At 43.3% G+C, this 26,832-nt stretch overlaps 1 protein-coding gene across 3 annotated transcripts; it reads right to left on the bottom strand.

Moving 5' to 3' along the window:
• Nucleotides 1-10,927: 10,927 nt before the first annotated feature.
• Nucleotides 10,928-26,811, bottom strand: LOC133484500 (diacylglycerol kinase eta-like). Of its 3 annotated transcripts, none has more exons than XR_009790427.1 (6): nt 26,191-26,811; nt 24,903-25,008; nt 24,375-24,464; nt 24,192-24,296; nt 24,008-24,119; nt 10,928-11,170 (listed from the first exon to the last, which is right to left on the bottom strand). XR_009790427.1 is itself a non-coding variant. In XM_061787158.1 (5 exons), exons 1-5 carry the CDS (start codon nt 26,208-26,210, stop codon nt 24,063-24,065), a joined length of 378 nt encoding a protein of 125 aa, XP_061643142.1. In that variant the 5' UTR covers nt 26,211-26,811; the 3' UTR covers nt 21,557-24,062. The 3 variants fall into 3 exon arrangements, 1 of the variants encoding a protein (XP_061643142.1); XR_009790426.1 differs by lacking the exon at nt 10,928-11,170 and adding an exon at nt 21,558-23,357; XM_061787158.1 differs by lacking the exon at nt 10,928-11,170 and having other exon boundaries at nt 21,557-24,119.
• Nucleotides 26,812-26,832: the final 21 nt, after the last annotated feature.

The following is a 26,832-nucleotide window of genomic DNA, read 5'->3' as shown; positions in this document are numbered from 1 at the left end:
ACTCAAATTCGTCAGGAATGCAGTGGATAAAACAATCATTAAAATTGAACAAGGATTTAGTCCCAAATCAACCAACTGTGTCTATCTCATATTGTGCAAGAAGTGTGGACTGCAGTATGTCGGGGAAACTTCCAACACATTGATGACCCGCATCACACAACACAGATATAATGTGAACCACAAGAAAGATTTACACACACCACTGGTTCAGCATTTCTTGATCCATGGATTGGGAGCGTTGAGGGTAGCGGGATTACAAAGGAATATCCTGTGGACAGAGAGAGAGAGAAAGACCATGGAACGGCGATGGATATTCCGATTGGGGTCTAAAGTGCCAGGGGGATTGAATGTAGCGCACCATTAGGGAATACGGTTCGGATACCCTACCCTAAAGGCCACCCTAATCCTACAAACCCCTCCTCTCTCTTATCTGACTAAATTCTATCCATTCATAACCCACACCCCCTTACCTGTCTAACCCGAACCCTAGTCCTATCCTATCCCCATTTCCAACCCTAACCCTAACCACTTCCATCTTCCTGTCCCCAATTCCCAACCATTTCCTATCTTTCTATTTCACCCCCTTATCCAACACTATCCCCTTATCTTAACATTCTATCCACTTATCCTACCCTAACCCTAATCTTAACCACTCCCTTTTAATTCTTAATTTTTAATTCTTAACTCTATTATATCTCCTTATCCAAACCTAACTCCTAATCTTAACCACTCACATCCCTATCTAACTCTAGCCCTATCCTATCCCCATTTCCAACCCCTAATCTTAAACCCTAACCACTTCAAACCCTAACCACTTCAAACCCTAACCACTTCATTCCTATCCCTATCCCCATTTCCAACTTTAACCAACACTATCCCCTAATCCTAACCTTCTATCCCCTTATCCTACCCTAACCCTAATCTTAACCACTCCCTTTTAATTCTTAATTTTTAATTCATAACTCTATTATATCTCCTTATCCAAACCTAACTCCTAATCTTAACCACTCACATCCCTATCTAACTCTAGTCCTATCCTATCCCCATTTCCAACCCCTAATCTTAAACCCTAACCACTTCAAACCCTAACCACTTCATTCCTATCCCTATTTCCAACTTTAACCCTAGGGGGAACAAAGTTTATTACAATTACATCACAAAAAGTTAAAAAGACCCAAAAAAGCAAAACAATTGGTAAAATACATTAAAAAATATAAAACAGCATAAAAAGCCAAAAAAACTATACAATTATTAAAATGTTATTAAACGAGTTATAAGGTTAAAATATCAATACATGGACAAAGGTTCAATTGCAAGATGGCAATTATGCAGAAGGATTGGCAATTATGGGGTTAATTTAAAGTGGGTTTTACTTTGCACATATTCTTTTAAAAGATCTTTTTTAAAATAGGACCAAAAAACAACGGGTATAAAAGGGGAGGGCGTTTTCACTAGCTCAGTTTGGTTTGGGAGTTTGAACAGTCAACATCACTTATTTTTACAGTGCATTTATTAAATTCAGTGTGCCAGGACCTGAGGAAGGCTCCTTAGAGCCGAAACGTTGTCAAGGCACACCGTTTGGTCGACAAAAGTTGTTTTTTTTGGGGATTTTCTCTTTTTTTGTTTTTTGTTGTTATAATTAGAGATATATTACAAATTCATAACTGTTAATAAATAGCACGTCCAAAACATAAATTATTACATAAATAACAAAGGCGACTCTATAAAACTCAATTGAAAATACAAAAAAGAAAATTTGAACTAAGATGACTGGTGGAGAGTGGAAAGTGGTCCACTATGACCGGCGTGGCCAGCAGGCACGCCGCCAGGAATGGGGAAATGGAGACGGGAGATGGCGTAGGGGGATGGACCGTGCATCTCCCCCCCGATCCCGGAAGGGGAATTATTTCCCCTATACTGGGAGAGGGAGGGTTCGGTTCCCCTCACCTACCCAGCCAGTGCCTCCCCCACGCCCACCCCGTCAAAATTATCCCCCTTACCGCTCATATGCGGCAGTGGTACGCCAGGGCCGACCAGCCCCGACGAGACAGGGGTTCATGCCGTCAGTTGGGGACACCAACGTTAAGCGACAAGCGGCCACTCCTGAATTCAGGAAGTTGGCACAGAAATTTCTTGCTGTCATCAAGGTGGTTCACCACTTAAATAATGTTGATCGGAGTGGGGACAAACCGGAGCCTAGGATGATAGCTAGGATGGTTGAAGTCTTGTCATCCATGATAAGACCAGCCTTACCAAGGGCAAATACATTACAGTACGTGGTGGCCAACGCAAAAAACTGGGGCCACACGACGTGTCAAATTCTGGCAGAACACTATGAAGAAGTGTTGGGGGAACTATTGGATGATCTCACAGCCCTCCTCACGCCAGATTGGAAGGTAGCCTACGAGGTGGCAGTCCGTTGGGCTAGGAGGAGATTCAGCCATATTACACAGGAGGTTATTGATCATGCGGAAGCAATCATTGTAGAAAGAGCGGACTCCAGAGACGCGGATAGGGCGCCTGCTCCGCGACAACTCCTGCCGGTGGTGCAGCCGGCCCGGGCCCCTCGTCTGCCTCAAGCGAGTCAGACGATGGATACCCGGGACCAGGTTTTGCCCACCGCGGAGGACCCGCGGGAGCAGAGACAAGTCAAAAGACAGGGGACCAGGCCCAGTGGGGGGCTTAGGACAACGGTAGTGCCTGTACAGCCTCCTCCAACGGAGGAAGAGCTGGAGACACCGCGGTTGTCCAGGCGTACCCGGGGAGTGGTCCTCACTGAAGACAATATAGAGGAGGAACTGGGGTTACCTCAAATTGAGGACCCAGAGAACAGGGTAGTCCTGGAATCACAGGCGCGCACCTCCTCTCCTGTAGGTAGGGTAGTGCGTACACCGATTCCGTTGGGGTTCGATCACCTCTTTGATGGGTCCATGTCAGACCAGGAGGGGGAGACAAATTTGACCCTGGGCCCGGACCAGGTCCAAGTGCATAGGGAGGCGGAAGACGGTGAGATCTTCCAGGACTCCTCGGACCGGTTCGTAGAGCCGGAACCCCAACGTTTCTCGGTGACCGCACATCGCCATACCCAGAGACGCTTGATGGACTGGAATCTCACAGTTAAAAAGAAATGGCTTATTATCGGGGACTCGAATCTGACCAAGATTCCCGATTTTTTTAATGCAAACTTGCAGATTGACGCCTATCCGGGGGGTCATTTCCGCCATGGGCAAACGCTGATGGAAAAGACAGAGGCATCACCGGAATTGATTGTGGAAAAAATTGTTCTGTCGTTTGGCATCAATAGCCGATGCAATAAATCCAAAGAGACAACGATTAAAACGGTACAAGGAGCAATTAGGGCCTCGAAGAAAAAGTTTCCATATGCGGAAATTTGGGTGCCGCTCATTAATTTCTCAGCCGCTCTCCCAGCGGATGAGAAAGAAAATCTACAGACCCTCAATGACCATATTGAGAGGAATATGGGTCACATTCCACTCTTGCCGGAGGGTCTGTTCGAGGTGGAGGACGATGAGGTCCATTGGACCCGGGAAACCGCGGCGGCTATGCTGGACCATTGGATCCGCTTTTTAAACTCCATCGCCCTCTAAGGCTACACAAAGAGGGGGGCGAGAGACCCAAGTCCTTCGTCGCACAAGATGTGGTCGTCCTAGCCAAAAATTTCCTTCTAACGGAACCACAGCATCGGTTACTCAGCAGAGGCTTATCATTTATACCATCTATAGATATCGAACGTGATCAGAAAACACAATTCCAATTTGACATACAAAATTACCATCGCAGATTAAAATTGGCTTTTTATTTCAGAAATTCACATAGGAGGGAACGGCCGCCTTTTGTCGCCCCTTCCATCTGGACACCGGCTACGACGGATATGCCGCCACAAGTCCAGCAGGTGATTGAAGAGGATCTGGTAACAATTAAAAAACATTTCATTCCGAAAAAAGAGAAATACAATTTAGCACCGGAAGAGGTGAAGGCGCTGCGGGATTTAATTTATGCCAAACACATTGTGATTAAGCCGGCCGACAAGGGGTCGGCAATGGTCGTGCTCGGACGGGACCAGTATATCATGGAAGCACAGAGACAATTAGACGATAAAAACTATTATAAAAAATTGGACAAACCCATATTTTGGGAAACAATGCCAAAAGTGGCTCAAATTGTTCGGGAATTAAAAAAGAAGAAATTCATCAATGGGAAACAATCACGCTATTTAATAGGGGAATCGGAACCGAGGGAACGTCGGTTTTATATTTTGCCAAAAATACATAAGGATCCTACCACATGGACTGTACCTTATGAAGTCCCTCCAGGCAGACCGATCGTCTCAGATTGCGGCAGTGACACGTATGCCACAGCAGAGTTTCTGGATTTCTATCTCACCCCGCTGTCCACAAGACACCCGTCGTATGTGCGAGATACGTACCAATTCGTAGACATGGTCAAAAAGATTAGGACAAAAACGGACTTCTTCTTCTTCACAATGGACGTAGAGAGCCTGTACACCAACATTCCGATCCAGGCGGGAATGGAGAGTGTGAGGAAGATCTTACAAAGATATCCGGATCCAAAACGACCGGATGTGGAATTACTACAGTTGCTAGAAATAAATCTGACGAGAAATGATTTTATCTTTAATGAAAATTATTATCTACAAATTAAAGGGACAGCTATGGGGAAGAAATTCGCCCCAGCGTATGCAAACATTTTTATGGCTATATGGGAAGAAGAGGTTTTTACAAAGTGTGATAAAAAACCAGACCGCTACATCCGTTACCTGGACGACATATTTGGAATTTGGACATATTCGGAGGAAGAATTTCACCAATTTGTGGATACTTTGAATGCACACAACAATTCGATACAGCTCAAGACGGAGGTCAACCGCCAATCGATTGACTTTTTGGATACCACCGTCTTCAAAGGGACAAAATTTCAACAAAATTATAAATTGGATATAAAAGTGCACTTCAAAATTACTGACACGCATGCATTGGTTCATAAAACCAGCTTTCATCCAACGCATATGTTTCGGGGAATCGTGAAGTCACAGATTTTGCGCTTTGCTCGGATATGCACAAAAAGGCAAAACTTTCACGAGGCGGTGACGATTTTGTTTAAGGTTTTACGGAAAAGAGGATATGGGAGGTCATTTCTCAGACGTTGCCTAAGGACATTTTTGGAGAGAAGAGAAGAAACAAAGGAGGACATTCTCCCCTTGATCACCTCATACTTCACAGTTGGGAATTTATTACACAAAAAAATAAAAGCAGATTTTGAGGGAAAATTGGGATGTGCTGCAGGAGGGCCAAATTTTAGAATCATATCGGCATATCGGCGGAACAAAAATTTAAAGGACTTACTTATTCGGGCAAGGTTACCGTCGTTGAAAATTAAAAAACCACAACCATTGAGCAAATATTTTATTAAACTCAAATTCGTCAGGAATGCAGTGGATAAAACAATCATTAAAATTGAACAAGGATTTAGTCCCAAATCAACCAACTGTGTCTATCTCATATTGTGCAAGAAGTGTGGACTGCAGTATGTCGGGGAAACTTCCAACACATTGATGACCCGCATCACACAACACAGATATAATGTGAACCACAAGAAAGATTTACACACACCACTGGTTCAGCATTTCTTGATCCATGGATTGGGAGCGTTGAGGGTAGCGGGATTACAAAGGAATATCCTGTGGACAGAGAGAGAGAGAAAGACCATGGAACGGCGATGGATATTCCGATTGGGGTCTAAAGTGCCAGGGGGATTGAATGTAGCGCACCATTAGGGAATACGGTTCGGATACCCTACCCTAAAGGCCACCCTAATCCTACAAACCCCTCCTCTCTCTTATCTGACTAAATTCTATCCATTCATAACCCACACCCCCTTACCTGTCTAACCCGAACCCTAGTCCTATCCTATCCCCATTTCCAACCCTAACCCTAACCACTTCCATCTTCCTGTCCCCAATTCCCAACCATTTCCTATCTTTCTATTTCACCCCCTTATCCAACACTATCCCCTTATCTTAACATTCTATCCACTTATCCTACCCTAACCCTAATCTTAACCACTCCCTTTTAATTCTTAATTTTTAATTCTTAACTCTATTATATCTCCTTATCCAAACCTAACTCCTAATCTTAACCACTCACATCCCTATCTAACTCTAGCCCTATCCTATCCCCATTTCCAACCCCTAATCTTAAACCCTAACCACTTCAAACCCTAACCACTTCAAACCCTAACCACTTCATTCCTATCCCTATCCCCATTTCCAACTTTAACCAACACTATCCCCTAATCCTAACCTTCTATCCCCTTATCCTACCCTAACCCTAATCTTAACCACTCCCTTTTAATTCTTAATTTTTAATTCATAACTCTATTATATCTCCTTATCCAAACCTAACTCCTAATCTTAACCACTCACATCCCTATCTAACTCTAGTCCTATCCTATCCCCATTTCCAACCCCTAATCTTAAACCCTAACCACTTCAAACCCTAACCACTTCATTCCTATCCCTATTTCCAACTTTAACCCTAGGGGGAACAAAGTTTATTACAATTACATCACAAAAAGTTAAAAAGACCCAAAAAAGCAAAACAATTGGTAAAATACATTAAAAAATATAAAACAGCATAAAAAGCCAAAAAAACTATACAATTATTAAAATGTTATTAAACGAGTTATAAGGTTAAAATATCAATACATGGACAAAGGTTCAATTGCAAGATGGCAATTATGCAGAAGGATTGGCAATTATGGGGTTAATTTAAAGTGGGTTTTACTTTGCACATATTCTTTTAAAAGATCTTTTTTAAAATAGGACCAAAAAACAACGGGTATAAAAGGGGAGGGCGTTTTCACTAGCTCAGTTTGGTTTGGGAGTTTGAACAGTCAACATCACTTATTTTTACAGTGCATTTATTAAATTCAGTGTGCCAGGACCTGAGGAAGGCTCCTTAGAGCCGAAACGTTGTCAAGGCACACCGTTTGGTCGACAAAAGTTGTTTTTTTTGGGGATTTTCTCTTTTTTTGTTTTTTGTTGTTATAATTAGAGATATATTACAAATTCATAACTGTTAATAAATAGCACGTCCAAAACATAAATTATTACATAAATAACAAAGGCGACTCTATAAAACTCAATTGAAAATACAAAAAAGAAAATTTGAACTAAGATGACTGGTGGAGAGTGGAAAGTGGTCCACTATGACCGGCGTGGCCAGCAGGCACGCCGCCAGGAATGGGGAAATGGAGACGGGAGATGGCGTAGGGGGATGGACCGTGCATCTCCCCCCCGATCCCGGAAGGGGAATTATTTCCCCTATACTGGGAGAGGGAGGGTTCGGTTCCCCTCACCTACCCAGCCAGTGCCTCCCCCACGCCCACCCCGTCAAAATTATCCCCCTTACCGCTCATATGCGGCAGTGGTACGCCAGGGCCGACCAGCCCCGACGAGACAGGGGTTCATGCCGTCAGTTGGGGACACCAACGTTAAGCGACAAGCGGCCACTCCTGAATTCAGGAAGTTGGCACAGAAATTTCTTGCTGTCATCAAGGTGGTTCACCACTTAAATAATGTTGATCGGAGTGGGGACAAACCGGAGCCTAGGATGATAGCTAGGATGGTTGAAGTCTTGTCATCCATGATAAGACCAGCCTTACCAAGGGCAAATACATTACAGTACGTGGTGGCCAACGCAAAAAACTGGGGCCACACGACGTGTCAAATTCTGGCAGAACACTATGAAGAAGTGTTGGGGGAACTATTGGATGATCTCACAGCCCTCCTCACGCCAGATTGGAAGGTAGCCTACGAGGTGGCAGTCCGTTGGGCTAGGAGGAGATTCAGCCATATTACACAGGAGGTTATTGATCATGCGGAAGCAATCATTGTAGAAAGAGCGGACTCCAGAGACGCGGATAGGGCGCCTGCTCCGCGACAACTCCTGCCGGTGGTGCAGCCGGCCCGGGCCCCTCGTCTGCCTCAAGCGAGTCAGACGATGGATACCCGGGACCAGGTTTTGCCCACCGCGGAGGACCCGCGGGAGCAGAGACAAGTCAAAAGACAGGGGACCAGGCCCAGTGGGGGGCTTAGGACAACGGTAGTGCCTGTACAGCCTCCTCCAACGGAGGAAGAGCTGGAGACACCGCGGTTGTCCAGGCGTACCCGGGGAGTGGTCCTCACTGAAGACAATATAGAGGAGGAACTGGGGTTACCTCAAATTGAGGACCCAGAGAACAGGGTAGTCCTGGAATCACAGGCGCGCACCTCCTCTCCTGTAGGTAGGGTAGTGCGTACACCGATTCCGTTGGGGTTCGATCACCTCTTTGATGGGTCCATGTCAGACCAGGAGGGGGAGACAAATTTGACCCTGGGCCCGGACCAGGTCCAAGTGCATAGGGAGGCGGAAGACGGTGAGATCTTCCAGGACTCCTCGGACCGGTTCGTAGAGCCGGAACCCCAACGTTTCTCGGTGACCGCACATCGCCATACCCAGAGACGCTTGATGGACTGGAATCTCACAGTTAAAAAGAAATGGCTTATTATCGGGGACTCGAATCTGACCAAGATTCCCGATTTTTTTAATGCAAACTTGCAGATTGACGCCTATCCGGGGGGTCATTTCCGCCATGGGCAAACGCTGATGGAAAAGACAGAGGCATCACCGGAATTGATTGTGGAAAAAATTGTTCTGTCGTTTGGCATCAATAGCCGATGCAATAAATCCAAAGAGACAACGATTAAAACGGTACAAGGAGCAATTAGGGCCTCGAAGAAAAAGTTTCCATATGCGGAAATTTGGGTGCCGCTCATTAATTTCTCAGCCGCTCTCCCAGCGGATGAGAAAGAAAATCTACAGACCCTCAATGACCATATTGAGAGGAATATGGGTCACATTCCACTCTTGCCGGAGGGTCTGTTCGAGGTGGAGGACGATGAGGTCCATTGGACCCGGGAAACCGCGGCGGCTATGCTGGACCATTGGATCCGCTTTTTAAACTCCATCGCCCTCTAAGGCTACACAAAGAGGGGGGCGAGAGACCCAAGTCCTTCGTCGCACAAGATGTGGTCGTCCTAGCCAAAAATTTCCTTCTAACGGAACCACAGCATCGGTTACTCAGCAGAGGCTTATCATTTATACCATCTATAGATATCGAACGTGATCAGAAAACACAATTCCAATTTGACATACAAAATTACCATCGCAGATTAAAATTGGCTTTTTATTTCAGAAATTCACATAGGAGGGAACGGCCGCCTTTTGTCGCCCCTTCCATCTGGACACCGGCTACGACGGATATGCCGCCACAAGTCCAGCAGGTGATTGAAGAGGATCTGGTAACAATTAAAAAACATTTCATTCCGAAAAAAGAGAAATACAATTTAGCACCGGAAGAGGTGAAGGCGCTGCGGGATTTAATTTATGCCAAACACATTGTGATTAAGCCGGCCGACAAGGGGTCGGCAATGGTCGTGCTCGGACGGGACCAGTATATCATGGAAGCACAGAGACAATTAGACGATAAAAACTATTATAAAAAATTGGACAAACCCATATTTTGGGAAACAATGCCAAAAGTGGCTCAAATTGTTCGGGAATTAAAAAAGAAGAAATTCATCAATGGGAAACAATCACGCTATTTAATAGGGGAATCGGAACCGAGGGAACGTCGGTTTTATATTTTGCCAAAAATACATAAGGATCCTACCACATGGACTGTACCTTATGAAGTCCCTCCAGGCAGACCGATCGTCTCAGATTGCGGCAGTGACACGTATGCCACAGCAGAGTTTCTGGATTTCTATCTCACCCCGCTGTCCACAAGACACCCGTCGTATGTGCGAGATACGTACCAATTCGTAGACATGGTCAAAAAGATTAGGACAAAAACGGACTTCTTCTTCTTCACAATGGACGTAGAGAGCCTGTACACCAACATTCCGATCCAGGCGGGAATGGAGAGTGTGAGGAAGATCTTACAAAGATATCCGGATCCAAAACGACCGGATGTGGAATTACTACAGTTGCTAGAAATAAATCTGACGAGAAATGATTTTATCTTTAATGAAAATTATTATCTACAAATTAAAGGGACAGCTATGGGGAAGAAATTCGCCCCAGCGTATGCAAACATTTTTATGGCTATATGGGAAGAAGAGGTTTTTACAAAGTGTGATAAAAAACCAGACCGCTACATCCGTTACCTGGACGACATATTTGGAATTTGGACATATTCGGAGGAAGAATTTCACCAATTTGTGGATACTTTGAATGCACACAACAATTCGATACAGCTCAAGACGGAGGTCAACCGCCAATCGATTGACTTTTTGGATACCACCGTCTTCAAAGGGACAAAATTTCAACAAAATTATAAATTGGATATAAAAGTGCACTTCAAAATTACTGACACGCATGCATTGGTTCATAAAACCAGCTTTCATCCAACGCATATGTTTCGGGGAATCGTGAAGTCACAGATTTTGCGCTTTGCTCGGATATGCACAAAAAGGCAAAACTTTCACGAGGCGGTGACGATTTTGTTTAAGGTTTTACGGAAAAGAGGATATGGGAGGTCATTTCTCAGACGTTGCCTAAGGACATTTTTGGAGAGAAGAGAAGAAACAAAGGAGGACATTCTCCCCTTGATCACCTCATACTTCACAGTTGGGAATTTATTACACAAAAAAATAAAAGCAGATTTTGAGGGAAAATTGGGATGTGCTGCAGGAGGGCCAAATTTTAGAATCATATCGGCATATCGGCGGAACAAAAATTTAAAGGACTTACTTATTCGGGCAAGGTTACCGTCGTTGAAAATTAAAAAACCACAACCATTGAGCAAATATTTTATTAAACTCAAATTCGTCAGGAATGCAGTGGATAAAACAATCATTAAAATTGAACAAGGATTTAGTCCCAAATCAACCAACTGTGTCTATCTCATATTGTGCAAGAAGTGTGGACTGCAGTATGTCGGGGAAACTTCCAACACATTGATGACCCGCATCACACAACACAGATATAATGTGAACCACAAGAAAGATTTACACACACCACTGGTTCAGCATTTCTTGATCCATGGATTGGGAGCGTTGAGGGTAGCGGGATTACAAAGGAATATCCTGTGGACAGAGAGAGAGAGAAAGACCATGGAACGGCGATGGATATTCCGATTGGGGTCTAAAGTGCCAGGGGGATTGAATGTAGCGCACCATTAGGGAATACGGTTCGGATACCCTACCCTAAAGGCCACCCTAATCCTACAAACCCCTCCTCTCTCTTATCTGACTAAATTCTATCCATTCATAACCCACACCCCCTTACCTGTCTAACCCGAACCCTAGTCCTATCCTATCCCCATTTCCAACCCTAACCCTAACCACTTCCATCTTCCTGTCCCCAATTCCCAACCATTTCCTATCTTTCTATTTCACCCCCTTATCCAACACTATCCCCTTATCTTAACATTCTATCCACTTATCCTACCCTAACCCTAATCTTAACCACTCCCTTTTAATTCTTAATTTTTAATTCTTAACTCTATTATATCTCCTTATCCAAACCTAACTCCTAATCTTAACCACTCACATCCCTATCTAACTCTAGCCCTATCCTATCCCCATTTCCAACCCCTAATCTTAAACCCTAACCACTTCAAACCCTAACCACTTCAAACCCTAACCACTTCATTCCTATCCCTATCCCCATTTCCAACTTTAACCAACACTATCCCCTAATCCTAACCTTCTATCCCCTTATCCTACCCTAACCCTAATCTTAACCACTCCCTTTTAATTCTTAATTTTTAATTCATAACTCTATTATATCTCCTTATCCAAACCTAACTCCTAATCTTAACCACTCACATCCCTATCTAACTCTAGTCCTATCCTATCCCCATTTCCAACCCCTAATCTTAAACCCTAACCACTTCAAACCCTAACCACTTCATTCCTATCCCTATTTCCAACTTTAACCCTAGGGGGAACAAAGTTTATTACAATTACATCACAAAAAGTTAAAAAGACCCAAAAAAGCAAAACAATTGGTAAAATACATTAAAAAATATAAAACAGCATAAAAAGCCAAAAAAACTATACAATTATTAAAATGTTATTAAACGAGTTATAAGGTTAAAATATCAATACATGGACAAAGGTTCAATTGCAAGATGGCAATTATGCAGAAGGATTGGCAATTATGGGGTTAATTTAAAGTGGGTTTTACTTTGCACATATTCTTTTAAAAGATCTTTTTTAAAATAGGACCAAAAAACAACGGGTATAAAAGGGGAGGGCGTTTTCACTAGCTCAGTTTGGTTTGGGAGTTTGAACAGTCAACATCACTTATTTTTACAGTGCATTTATTAAATTCAGTGTGCCAGGACCTGAGGAAGGCTCCTTAGAGCCGAAACGTTGTCAAGGCACACCGTTTGGTCGACAAAAGTTGTTTTTTTTGGGGATTTTCTCTTTTTTTGTTTTTTGTTGTTATAATTAGAGATATATTACAAATTCATAACTGTTAATAAATAGCACGTCCAAAACATAAATTATTACATAAATAACAAAGGCGACTCTATAAAACTCAATTGAAAATACAAAAAAGAAAATTTGAACTAAGATGACTGGTGGAGAGTGGAAAGTGGTCCACTATGACCGGCGTGGCCAGCAGGCACGCCGCCAGGAATGGGGAAATGGAGACGGGAGATGGCGTAGGGGGATGGACCGTGCATCTCCCCCCCGATCCCGGAAGGGGAATTATTTCCCCTATACTGGGAGAGGGAGGGTTCGGTTCCCCTCACCTAACCTTATTTATTTATTTATATCTATGCTAGGGTTAGGGGAGTGAAACCGAGCCTCCCCCTCGGGGGAAGAGCGCCCCCGAGAGGAAGAAAATGCACTGTCCATCCCCCAAGCTCCACACTATGCATCCGCCCGGCCACAACTCTGAGACGCGGTTTTAGTTCCGTTTAATAAATTATTTATTCTATAGGGAACCAGTATCAATGACCGTGATCCTGACTTGTCGACAGAAGACGATGCACTCATAAGGATAAAAGTGCCTTCCGGTCCAACCTATTTTTTAGTTGACCAAAAGGACTGGGCCTCATTACAGAAATTGAGAAAACCCAGAGGATTCAAGGGCCTTGACTGGCATTATTTCCAAAGGAATTAGATCCATCCATCCATACTGTTCAATAGCTTTCAAAAGACAGAACTAAGACACTTGGCTCAATAAGACAAGGCCCGGAATTTTGGTGTCTGTGTTACTGTCAATTTGAGAACTGTCCTGTTGAAGTCACCGTCACAATAGATAGCAAAAAGGATTTTTTTAAGACACTGTACATTTCAAGGGTGGTCTGAGCATCCACAATCGCATTGAACTAAAGTCAAGACCTGTGAGAGGAAGAGAAAGGGATTCACTGGGGCAAAAATTACAAAAAGAATTGCCCAGATCTCTCTAAAGAAACCTTCTGAAATTGGACGAAGCAGTCATGGAATCAGGCTGCAGAGATGAGGCACTCACACCTCCTGTATTGAAAACCATTTCGTGGGAAAAGAAGCAAAAAAAGTCGTCTGCACAACAATGAGCTCTTAAGTTTGCATTTCATGGTGGAAAGAAAGACTTAAGCCAGATGTGCTCCAAAAAGTATTTTTATTCCCCAAAGGTGTACTGTATTGACATTTATCGTGACAGGACCAGAGAAGACATCCTCTATTTGGACGCCACTGGCAGCATCATAAAGAAGGAAAAAATGCTCCCCACCATTCTATGTGTATGAGCTTGTTGTGAAGAATTCATTGAAAAACTCCTCACCCTTCCCTACTTGACTTGTGAACACACCACTGCCTCGGTCAAGTATTTTCTTGACACGTTTCAAGGATGTATGGACAGAGAGCGATGCAGGCACCAGTCATGCTTCTATTGTGCTAATGCAAGCACTGTGTCTTTCATTTATAAAGACCAATTTGAATAGCACCATTGAACATTACTACTCTATAGTTTGTGGAAAGGGGACATCCACAGATTTTGAAGTACCTATCCTACACTGTTGCTTGAGGCATTTGATGAAGAATGCCAAGGACATTTGCAGAAAATATTACTATTTTCATTAGTAATTTGAACAATGTCATCCATATTTGTTAACTGGTTGCTAATTTTATCAATAAATCTTATAAATATCTGTATGGTAACTAAGATTTTATATTTTGGTGTTGCAGTGCCAAACAACATTACCACCTTGCAATGCACGTGTTTGGACTTCTTACAACTGCAACAACATTACAAGGTTTAGATGACATGGTTTTAAGCGCTGCAGTTCTTTTCTCCAGTCCATGCAGTGGAGTAAATGTTGAAAAGCACTTTAAAAACCTTCAACTCCTGATGCAAGACAAAAAGCTTTTGGAGAAAAATATCAGCTTTGAAACCAAAACACCTGTTGAAGAGGACAGGTGACAGCTGAACCCAGAGCTCTGCAAAATGTATAGATTCCTCTGTCAGGAATAAATTGGTTGACTTCTAACGCGTTATAATTGTAGTTCTTCCACGAAAACGAACACGCATGGAACCTCAGAAGTAATAGGTGATTTTAAACACAGGTTCCTTCAGTTTGTACAGTAAACATCGCCTATTTGTGCATTGAATTTGGTGTGCCAACACCTGAGAAAGGGAAAATGTTGTCGAGGCACAGAGTTTGGCTGATTGGGGGATTTTTATTAGAAATATAAATTCATACCCATTAATATAGCACATCTAAAATAAAGTACATAAAAGGAGACTATACAATTGATAGGTAATTTAAAAATAAAAAAAAAAATAAAAGAATTTGAGACAGTAAACATACAACAGTTCAAACTTTGCTCAAAATGGCAATCGCGAAGCAGCAGCATTGACATCATATACAAGCGACAGTCCCCCCACGAGGACGGCAATTGTGCATTAAAACACCGCTAAAACACCATGTGAACACTCGAAAACTACTTTGCGCCACACTCAAATAGTAAAACGCCAAGCCATCGACGCCACTAAGTCAATTATCCATTTAGACGTCGAGTAAAGTTCAAACTTTGCTCAACAAAATGGCGACCACGTCGCAGCAGAGTCATATTCGAGCGACACTCCCGCCACGAGGACGGCAATTGTGCATTAAAACACCGCTAAAACACAATGTAAACACTCGAAAACTGCTTTGCGCCACACACGAAAATGGTAAAACGCCAAGCCATCGACGCCTCGAAGTCAATTATTCATTTGGGCGTCGAGTAAAGCTCAAACTTCGCTCAACAAAATGGCAACCACGTCGCAGCGGCGACGTCATATTCAAGCGACACTCAAGCAACGAGGACGACGGAAATTGTGCATTAAAACACTGCTAAAACACCACGGAAACACTCGAAAACTCCTTCGCGCCACACACGCCAAGTGTAAAACGCCAAGCCAGCGACGCCACGATGTCCTTTATTCATTTGGCCATCTAGTCAAGTTCAAACTTTGCTGAACAAAATGGCGACCACGCCACAGAAGCGGCGACGTCATATTCAAGCGACATCCTCGCCACGAGGACCACTGCAATTGTATGTTACAACACCGCTAAAACATTCGAAACGCCTTCACACCACTCACGCAATGTGTAAAACGCCAAGCCACGAAGCATATTATGCATCTGGCCGTCGAGTAAAGTTCAAACCTTGCGCTACAAAATGGCGACCCTGCATGTTCTCTCAGCTGTATAAGCACAAATTAACGCATGTCAAATCACTCACAAGAGGCTATCACACTCTGAGTGCGTGCCCGAGTCAAGCATGTCAAAAACACGCTCAAATAAGTCAAGACACAGCAAAAACAACGTTAATTGCTAGAGAGCATGAAGCAGCGTTCTTACCTTGGCTGGAACAGATGAAGGAGACATTAACGTCACTCGCCTCAGCCGGTTAAGCGATCCAAACCGGAAATAGATGTTTTGCATTAACCAATCAGCTTCGGGTGCGTACATTTTGGCGCCAAATGCGACCAATCAGGTGACCAAGTCCTAATTATTTCCGAGAACTGTCCATTTCTCGTGCTTGATTGAAGTCATTCACGTGATGCCGAAATCTGCTATTCTAGTGCTAGTACTAGGAAAGGTCGAATAGGTTTCCTTTGCATCACAGTTTTTATTTTTGAAATAACTGAATGGTTCAGGGTCACTACACACAATGAAAGTCTTTCATTCGAATGTTATATTTTCTAAGAAATTTAGAAAACAAATATTCCTCAAAAACTTTGGATTCTGCAGCTTTTGCCATAAATGTAGTACAATTTTTACATAGTTGTTTAATTAGTTTGCATAGATTCTCATGAGGCCACAATTTGGGTACAAGTGCATTAAGAGAAATGACAACTTCATAGTGTCAGCTTTGTTGGTCACAATGTAGGGAGAATCTGCGGCAAGCATTTTCATACAAACCGAACAAACTTGCATGCAGGTAATAACACTTACTTTTAAGTCAGACACGTCGGAAGCAGCAGCAGACGCACATTTATCACACCAAGTCATTTTAATTTCCAAAGCTTATTTGTTACATGACGGAAAAACTGGCAACACGCACACACTCGTGCAATCACCCAGCATTGCGGAATCATTGTTAACCCCATTAAACACTTTTTGGATTGAAAATGTCAGAGAGGTATTAATTTTTTTTTTTATTATTTTAAATCACTACGCATGCTACTTTGTGTTGAAAACAATCGGAGCTGGCACGCTGACATCCAATTATGTTAATGTTGCAACCTACATCGGCAGTGTGCAAGCACGCATGTTCTCAGGACAAAGGCTATTTCGGTGGGTGAGGCTCTCGAAAAGGAAAGGACAATACATTGGTGGACAATATGGAAAGGGGGGAAAAGGAATGCTGTGTGAAAGCGGCTTCAAGTAGCTGGCCATGCAGCTGCAAATTTTACCTCACCAGGCCACTAGAGGGAAGCAAAGTAACCTGCTCAAAACAACAGTCCACATTCCAATTTGTCTGCTAGATGACTTTGGGTGTGTTTTATCGGCTGTTCCAACCTGAGAGCGAGCGAGCGGTTTGACTTCTGCTTGTGGAGCTTTTCCTTCTCCCTCTTCACCTTGGGCATGATCTTAAGCTTCATGCTGCTTTTACGACAGGGACGCACCAACCCCTGGATGCACACACAATCACGTGTGGCACAACTCACACGCCAGGGTGTTTCGCAATCCTTACCTCCTCAGCACATTAGTGGACAGATCCAGTGGATGTCATGAAATACAGTTAAAATAGAGGTTATTTAATGGATATAGTCGTAAAAGACAACAGGTTTAATTTGAAGTTATGTTACTTTTAACACAACTTAAAATGTTTTAAAAAGAGGAGCATATAAAAGGCGGACAAGCCTCGAAGCCTCAGTTTGTTTTGGATTTCGGAGGGAGAACATCACCAAAGAGTATAGCTGCTTCGCTGTTGTTTTATTAAAAGTAAGTGTGCCACGACCTGAAGGCCCTTACAGGCCGAAACGTTGTCAGGGCACACGCATAATAGGCTGGTTATAGGTATTTTGTTTTGAATTGCAGATTTTTTTTTTTTTATTGACCTGTTTGGTTTCTTTCATTCTAATACATAAATTGATACCGAAACTAATAACAAAAATAAAAATTACTTAAATAGCCAAGGCGAACTCAAATAAAACAAACAAATACCATGGAAGGTGGGGGTTTGACAGAGGTCCGCTATGGGCGGGGCCGCCAGCCCACATACCCCAGGGATTATAACCAGGGTTATGGTAAGCAGAACCATGGGTGATGGACCGTGCACCATCCTTTCCCTCAGGAAGAGGGGGCAATGCCCCCAATTCCTGGTGGGGAAGAGTTCAGTTCCCCAAACCAACACGAAGTAGAAACTGTTAATCCATTGACAACTAAGCAAGTTACAGCTAAATTTCGGGCTTCTATTTTGAAATTTGGGGAAGGGGAGTTGTTCACAGTTTAATTTGAATGAGCTGAACAGAAATAGGAACGGTACAAATCCATTGACATACGTTACAGCAAAATTTGGAATTTCAGGCTTTTATTTACAAATTCCATCAAATTTCGGGAAGGGGAGTTCACAGCTTGGTTTGAGTGAGCTCAACACGTACAAGTACGAACAGTGCAAATCCACTGCAAATTAAGTTATGGCAAAAATACGAATTTCAGGCTTTTATTTTGAAATTGTCAAATTTGAGGAAGGGGAGTTGGTCACAGCTTGGTTTTAATGAGCTCACATAAGTAGCAAATAACAACGCAAAGTAACCTGCTCAAAACAAGTCCACATTCCAATTTGTCTGCTAGATGACTTTGGGTGTGTTTTATCGCCTGTTCCAACCTGAGAGCGAGCGAGCGGTTTGACTTCTGCTTGTGGAGCTGTTCCTTCTCCCTCTTCACCTTGGGCATGATCTTAAGCTTCATGCTGCTTTTACTACAGGGACGCACCAACCCCTGGATGCACACACAATCACGTGTGGCACAATGCACACCAAGGTGTTTCGCAATCCTTACCTCCTCAGCACAGTGCATTAGTGGACAGATCCAGTGGATGTCATGAAATGGTTTAAATACAGTTAAAATAGAGGTTATTTCATGGATATAGTAGTAAAAGACAACAGGGTTAATTTGAAGTTATGTTACTTTTAACAACTTAAAATGTTTTAAAAAGAGGAGCATATAAAAGGCGGACAAGCCTCAGTTTGTTTTGGATTTCGGAGAGAGAACATCAAAGAGTATAGCTGCTTCGCTGTTGTTTTATTAAAAGTAAGTGTGCCACGACCTGAAGGCCCTTACAGGCCGAAACGTTGTCAGGGCACACGCATAATAGGCTGTTATAGGTATTTTGTTTTGAATTGCAGATTTTTTTGTTTTATTGACTTGTTTGGTTTCTTTCATTCTAATACATAAATTGATACCGAAACTAATAAGAAACAACAAAAATAAAGATGACTTAAATAGCCAAGGCGAACTCAAATAAAACAAACAAATACCATGGAAGGTGGGGGTTTGACAGGTCCGCTATGGGCGGGGCCGCCAGCCCGCATACCCCAGGGATTATAACCAGGGTTATGGTAAGCAGAACCATGGGTGGATGGACCGTGCACCATCCTTTCCCTCAGGAAGAGGGGGCAATGCCCCCAATTCCTGGTGGGGAAGAGTTCAGTTCCCCAAACCAACACGAAGTAGAAACTGTAAATCCATTGACAACTTAGCAAGTTACAGCTAAATTTCGGACTTATATTTTGAAATTTGGGGAAGGGGAGTTGTTCAGTTTAATTTGAATGAGCTGAACAGAAATAGGAACGGTACAAATCCATTAAAATACGTTACAGCAAAATTTGGAATTTCAGGCTTTTATTTACAAATTCCATCAAATTTGGGGAAGGGGAGTTCACAGCTTGGTTTGAGTGAGCTCAACACGTGCAAGTACTAACAGTGCAAATCCACTGAAAATTAAGTTATGGCAAAAATACGAATTTCAGGCTTTTATTTTGAAATTGTCAAATTTCAGGAAGGGGAGTTGGTCACAGCTTGGTTTTAATGAGCTCACATAAGTAGGAACAGTGCAAATCCACTGAAAATAAAAAAGTTCTAGCTAAATTTGTAATTTCGGGCTTTTATTTTGAAATTTCGGGAAGCAGAGTTGTTCACAGGTTGGTTTGAATGAGCTGAACACTTACAAGTTTGGAAAGTGCAAATGGACATTTGTAATTTTAAAACAGGCCAAGTAAACAGCAGGTATAAAAAGTAATAACCTTTTCACTGACTCAGTTTGGTTTGGGAGTTAGTACATTAAACATCGCCGATTTGTGCATTGAATTTGGTGTGCCAAGACCTGAGAGGGAAAATGTTGAGGCACAAATAAAATTACATAGAGACTCTATACAGTTAATTGGAAATTAAAAATTAAGAATTTAAGACAGTAAACATACGACAGTTCAAACATTGCTCAAAATGGCAACCGCGTTGACATCATATACAAGCGACACTCCCGCCACGAGAACGACGGCAATTGTGCATTACAACGCCGCTAAAACAACAACACTCAAACTGCTTCGCGCCACACGCAAAGTGTAAAACGCCAAGCCAGCGACGCCATGTCGTCCATTATTCATTTGGCCGTCGAGTAAAGTTCAAACTTTGCTCAACAAAATGGCGACCACGTCGCAGCAGCGGCGACGTCATATTCAAGCGACACTCCCGCCACGAGGACGACGGTAATTGTGCATTACAACACCGCTAAAACACCACGTAAACACTCAAACTACTTCGCGCCACACACGCAAAGTGTAAAACGCCAAGCCAGCGACGCCATGTCGTCCATTACTCATTTGGCCGTCGAGTAAAGTTCAAACTTTGCTCAACAAAATGGCGACCACGTCGCAGCAGCGGCGACGTCATATTCAAGCGACACTCCCGCCACGAGGACGACGGTAATTGTGCATTACAACACCGCTAAAACACCACGTAAACACTCAAACTACTTCGCGCCACACACGCAAAGTGTAAAACGCCAAGCCAGCGACGCCATGTCGTCCTTTACTCATTTGGCCGTCGAGTAAAGTTCAAACTTTGCTCAACAAAATGGCGACCACGTCGCAGCAGCGGCGACGTCATATTCAAGCGACACTCGCCACGAGGACGATGGCAATTGTGCATTACAACACCGCTAAAACCACGAAAACGCTCGAGACTCATTCGCGCCACTCGCGCAAAGTGTAAAACCCCAAGCCAGCGACGCCACGAAGCCAATTATGCATTCGGGCGTCGAACAAAGTTCAAACTTTGCTAAACAATGACGAACGCGGAGCTGCCGCCGCGGTGACGTCATGTTTAAGCGAGAGTCCCGCCAGGAGGACGACGGCAATTGTACATTAAAACACCGCTAAAAAACAAAAAATGCATTCACCCCACTCACGCAAAGTATAAAAACACAAGCCAGCGACGCCACTAAGCCAATTATGCATCTGGGCGTCGAATAAAGTTCAAACCTTACGCTACAAAACGACGACCCCGCATGTTCACTCAGCTGTATAAGGACAAATTAACGCATGTCAAATCACTCACAAGACGCTATCACACTCCGAGTGCGTGCCGAGTTAAACATGTCAAAAACACGCTCAAATAAGTCAATACAAAGCAAAAACAACATTAATTGCTAGAGAGCGTGAAGCAGCGTGCTTACCTTGGCTGGAACAAATGAAGACGAAAGTAACGTCACTCGCCTCGCCCGTTTAAGCGATCCAAACCGGAAATAGATGTTTTGCATTAACCAATCATAGATGTGTTGCATTAACCAATCAGCTTAGTCTGGGTATATTTTGGCGCCAAATGCGACCAATCAGATGACCAAGTCCTAATGATGTCCTAGAACTGTCCATTTCTCGTGCTTGATTCAAGTCATTCCCGTGATGCCGAAATCTGCTGTACTAGTACTAGGAGGAAAGGTTGTCGAATAGGTTTCATTTGCATCACAGTTTTTATTTTTTAAATAACTCAATGGTTCAGGGTCACTACACACAATGGAAGTCTTTCATTCGAATGTTATATTTTCAAAAACATTTTGAAAACAAATATTCCCCAAAAAGTTTGGATTCTGCAGCGTTTGCCATAAATGTAGGACAATTTTTACATAGTTGTTGAATTAGTTTACATTGATTCTCATGAGGCCACAATTGGGGTATGAGTGCATTACTTTTCTATTTAGAAGTGGAGGTATTTTTCACTTTATTTGCACAATGCACTACAACAATCACTTAGTTTTCCAATACACTTTATTCCTTACTGGATGGATTCACAAACAACATACAGAACACACTGAGGCATTTGACACGCACGCCTGTCATGCAATAGTCCAGCTGAAAGCAGAGTTGTGTTGGGAAAAGAGGCAGAGTCTGTTTATGACAGAACACCTTTATAGCTCCTCACTCTAAACATTTGATTCATCAACAATTAAGAGAAATGACAACTTCATAGTGTCAGCTTTGTTGGTCACAATGTAGGGAGAATCTGCGACAAGCATTTTCATACAAACCGAACAAACTTGCATGCAGGTAATAAAACTTACTTTTAAGTCAGACACATCGGAAGCAGCAGCAGACGCACATTTATCACACCAAGTCATTTTAATTTCCAAAGCTTATTTGTTACATGACGGAACAACTGGCAACACGCACACACTCGTGCAAACACCCAGCATTGCGGAATCATTGTTAACCCATTAAATTACGTTCAAACAATCATTGATCAAATTAAATATACATGAGCTTTCTTTTTAAAACCCATATACACATTTCATTCATATGGCTTCAAATGGCTAACGTGGTTACCATGGTAAGACGTTGGCCCAGCGCATCAGTGGACACAGGAGCAGGAATGCCACAGCCATGGATCACATCGATGGGCGTGCATTTTTACATTATATATTTAATAGTTCATCACAAATAAAAATTCATATTCTTCAGCTAATTTGTCGTAAACGCGTGCACACGCACGTTTCCCCCATCAAGGAGTCTGTAAAGTGCGAGCCCAGACACAGTAAACTTGAAATGAACGCCACATTGCACACACCACTGGAGTGTGTCGCTCTACTTGGCACAACACCACAAAAGCCTTGAAGGCAAAAAGGCAGCAGCGCACACTGGATGCAGAAACAGCACCCGACGACAGTGGAGCTTGGCAATGCTCGACCGTGAGCGGAAACGAGCATGTTCCTGCACGCGCTATCATTTAGTATGCCCCTCACAGCAAGCATCAGCTTAGACTAAACATGCTTATGCAAACTACAAATTTCCCCATTTGGCCAACTTGATTTCTTCATTGATCCTATCGTGTTTATGAACGCACGGGGTGATGGTTGGGGGGACCTGGGGGATTGGACAGCAAACCCACGAGAGCAAGACGATAAGAACAATTGGGAACTACTGGCAAAGCAAACATTCACATTGGTGCATTACATCTCGAGTCAGCTGATCATGAACCACCCCCGTGACCTCTTTAGTGGAGGTCACGACAAGCCAAACAAAGTCAAAACCGCTTGAGCACCTTGCATGTGCACATCATTATCAGTATTATTATCAGTAGTATTATTAACAGCTCAACACACAAATACAGTCAATGTTTTTCTTTTCTGTTCAAGATTTCTGCACATCGGCTTCTGGTGCCATTGAAGGTTGCTTGGAGTAGAAACAAGGTGTCCCCGAAGTCTCATTTCAGTCTAAAGGTGGTTTCCATCGTGTCGTTTCTAAAAGATGTTCTGTACTCTGCTGCATGCGAGCAACGTGTAGACACTGTTTATGACAAAATGACAGAATTGTAGGCTCTTTCATTAGCACAGCAGGCCAGTGGAGGAGCAATGCAAGTGACCCCGCTTCCCAAAAAAAAATGCACAGTAAGGAAACGCAAAACAGCTAATCCTTGCCGCCTACGCCGCAGTCAGGACAGCGGGTGCCGGCAGATAAGAGCACGGCATCTCCTCACTCGCGGCGGTCAAGGTTAGGGGCCGGAAAATATCATCAGTTTGAGTTCGACTACTTTATCTGCTAAGGATAAGATAGGGTAGTTACGAACCCAGAGCTCTGCAAATGTATAGACTCCTCTGTCAGGAATAAATTGGTTGGTTTTGACACATTGTTGTGAACGCGAACACGCTTGGAACCACGGGAGTTAGGAGATTTTAAAACCCAGGTTCCTTTAGGACAAAGGCTATTTCGGTGGGTGAGGCTCTCAAAAAGGAAAGGAGAATAAATTGGTGGACAATATGGAAAGGGGGGAAAAGGAATGCTGTGTGAAAGAAAGCAGCTTCAAGTAGCTGGCCATGCAGCTGCAAATTTTACCTCACCAGGCCACGAGAGGGAAGCAAAGTAACCTGCTCAAAACAAGTCCACATTCCAATTTGTCTGCTAGATGACTTTGGGTGTGTTTTATCGCCTGTTCCAACCTGAGAGCGAGCGAGCGGTTTGACTTCTGCTTGTAGAGCTGTTCCTTCTCCCTCTTCACCTTGGCACGATCTTAAGCTTTATGCTGCTTTTACTGCTGGGACGCACCAACCCCTGGATGCACACACAATCACACGTGGCACAACGCACACAAGCACGCACGCCAGGGTGTTTCGCAATCCTTACCTCCTCAGCACAGTGCATTAGTGGACAGATGCAGTGGAGTTTGTGGAGCTCAGCACTCAGGCTGTTCAGGGTTAAGCGGAGCCCCTCTTCCTCAGGGAACTCGGACTGAGGAGGATGAGAAGAAAGGTGCGTGAGAGATCAGATGGCCAAAAAGTGGCAGCAGCTAGTGGCGAGAGAGGTTACCAGATGTTTTCCATCCAGAAGCAGGGTTGTCTCTGCCTGGACAACTTTGCTGCTGTTGACAATTTCCACGGCTGTGCTGCGACTCCAAAACTGAAAATTAACAACACTGGTTTGACTGATTTATCCAAAACCTACAAAACATGTATTTTTGGGAATTCAAGTCAAACATTTGGGGTTAGTGCTACATCAAAAGCAGAGTTGTGGCGCACTTTTCTTTTTAAATCCATGACATGTCAGACCACATGTTCTCTAGACTACAGTAAAGTAGTCCTGTAACATTAGTCGAGCCCTGCGCTCACTTTATCCGCGTACATCAGAATATGGTACAAAAATGGTATGAAATTCACACAACACACCGCACTGTAAAAGCTGTATCACGGGTACTTCGCACTGATGCACTCTGGGATGGTTTGGGGTTGACACGTAACAGCGTCCCCGCACATCTCATGTACAAATGTGCATTGAGCGGGTCCAACGGGCCGTCTGTAGTCCCGTCTGGACCCATCTGCCTACACCTGGTGTCCCTACCTCAGGGCTGGACAGCTTGGCCTCGGTCAGCACCGTGGCGCTGGCGTTGACGGCGTGTGCCAGCTCCTGCTCCACCAGCTTGTGGGTCTTGGCGGCCTCACGGATCCTGGGGAGGAGTGAAAACAGGAAGCGATGATATTTCAAGTGTTATAATGATGATAGGATAACAATACAGATTACAGGGATCGAAATTATATATAGTGCATATAGAGTTCTTATTAAGAAAAGAAAAAAACTAAATAACATTAAAAAACAGAAAAACTATAAACACTGTAAAACACAAAAACAAAACCAGTTAAAAGATAATAAGGTTAACATTTTGGTTAAAATTGTCTAAATACAGTTAAAATAGGTTATTTAATTATTATAGATAATAAAAGACAACAACATAGGGTTAATTTGAAGTTCTGTTACTTTTAACACAAGTTAAAATGTTGTAAAAAGAGCAGCATATAAAAGGCGGACAAGCCCTGTGGCCTCAGTTTTGTTTTGGATTTCGGAGGGTGAACATCATTAAGAGTGGAGCTGCTTTGCTGTTGTTTTATTTTTTTATTTTTTTATTTTTTTTAAAGTGTGCCACGACCTGAGGAAGGCCCTTACAGGACGAAACGTTGTCAGGGCACACGCATAATAGGTTGTTATAGGTTTTTTGGTTTGAATTACGGATGTTTTTTTTTTGTTTGTTTTATTGACTTTTATTTTATTTCTTTGATTCAAATACATTATAAATTAATAACGAAACTAATAAATAAGAAAGAACAAAAATCAAGATGACTTAAATAGCCAAGGCGAACTCAAATAAAAGAAGCAAACATCATGGAGGGTGGGGGTTGGACAGAGGTCCGCTATGGGCGGGGCCGCCAGCCCACATACCCCAGGGATTGGAACCAGGGTGACGGGAGGCGGAACCATGGGTGGATGAACCGTGCACCATCCTTTCCTACAGGAAGAGGGGGCAATGCGCCCAATTCCTGGTGGGGAAGAGTTCAGTTCCCCGAACCTAACCCTATGAGAGTGGTTCACAGGAAGGGAAGGTTAGGATTAGCTGGACAAGTAGAAATTGAAATGGTGCCAATCGGTTGAGAAATTAGGAAACTGTAGCTAAATTTGTAAACATTTTGAATTTCTGGCTTTTATTTTGAAAATTGGCAAAATGTAGGGAATGAGAGTGGTTCACAGGATGGCCAGAATGAGCTGAACACAGAAGTTGAAGCGGTGTGACGAGCTAAGAGACTTTTGTGAGGGCTCTCCATATATATAAGGGCTATACAAATAAGCTTAGACTTACCATTTACCTCCCTTTGTCATGCCTTCCTCTCTGCAGCCGAGCAGCTGCCGTGCCACACCGTGATGCTGATGCTGAGGACACTCTCCACCACATCTGTAGAAGCTCCTCAAGACACGGCGCCCCAGTCTGGCACGTCGCAGCTTCCGGATCAAGTAGAGATGTTACGCCTTCTTGAGCAGACGGGAAGGGTTTCGGCTCCAGGTGAGGTCCACGGAAAGGTGGACTACGAGGTCCGGTGGTGTACCTCGAGATACAAGTAACTCGACACGAGTTTTTTGCAAAATATGAGGCTTCATTCGGCCATTTTGCTTTGACTTGCCAGCGTCAATTTAACATAGGAGCGCTTTCTGGTGGCAGTAAACTCAATTCAACTCACTTCACAATCAGCACCACTTTAACAAATGGTGATCATCCATCCCTTCTCTTAACCGCTTATCCTCACCCGGGTAACGGGTGCGCTGGCGCCAATCTCAGCTGACTTCAAGAAGCTGAGTACACCAGAACCGGTTGCCAGCCAATCGCAGCAAATGGTGAACATTTCATAGATGTATAGATAGTATAGAAGAATATACTTGTTTTTCCCAAATAAATAAGTCGTTTTTTGTTTTTGTTTTTTTTTAAATACAGGGTCGACAGGAAGGA

Source organism: Phyllopteryx taeniolatus, chromosome 10 (genome assembly GCF_024500385.1).
Source record: "Phyllopteryx taeniolatus isolate TA_2022b chromosome 10, UOR_Ptae_1.2, whole genome shotgun sequence".
NCBI lineage: Eukaryota > Metazoa > Chordata > Actinopteri > Syngnathiformes > Syngnathidae > Phyllopteryx > Phyllopteryx taeniolatus.
The sequence above is the reverse complement of the archived record's forward strand: the minus strand, read 5'-3'. Positions and strand labels throughout refer to the sequence as shown.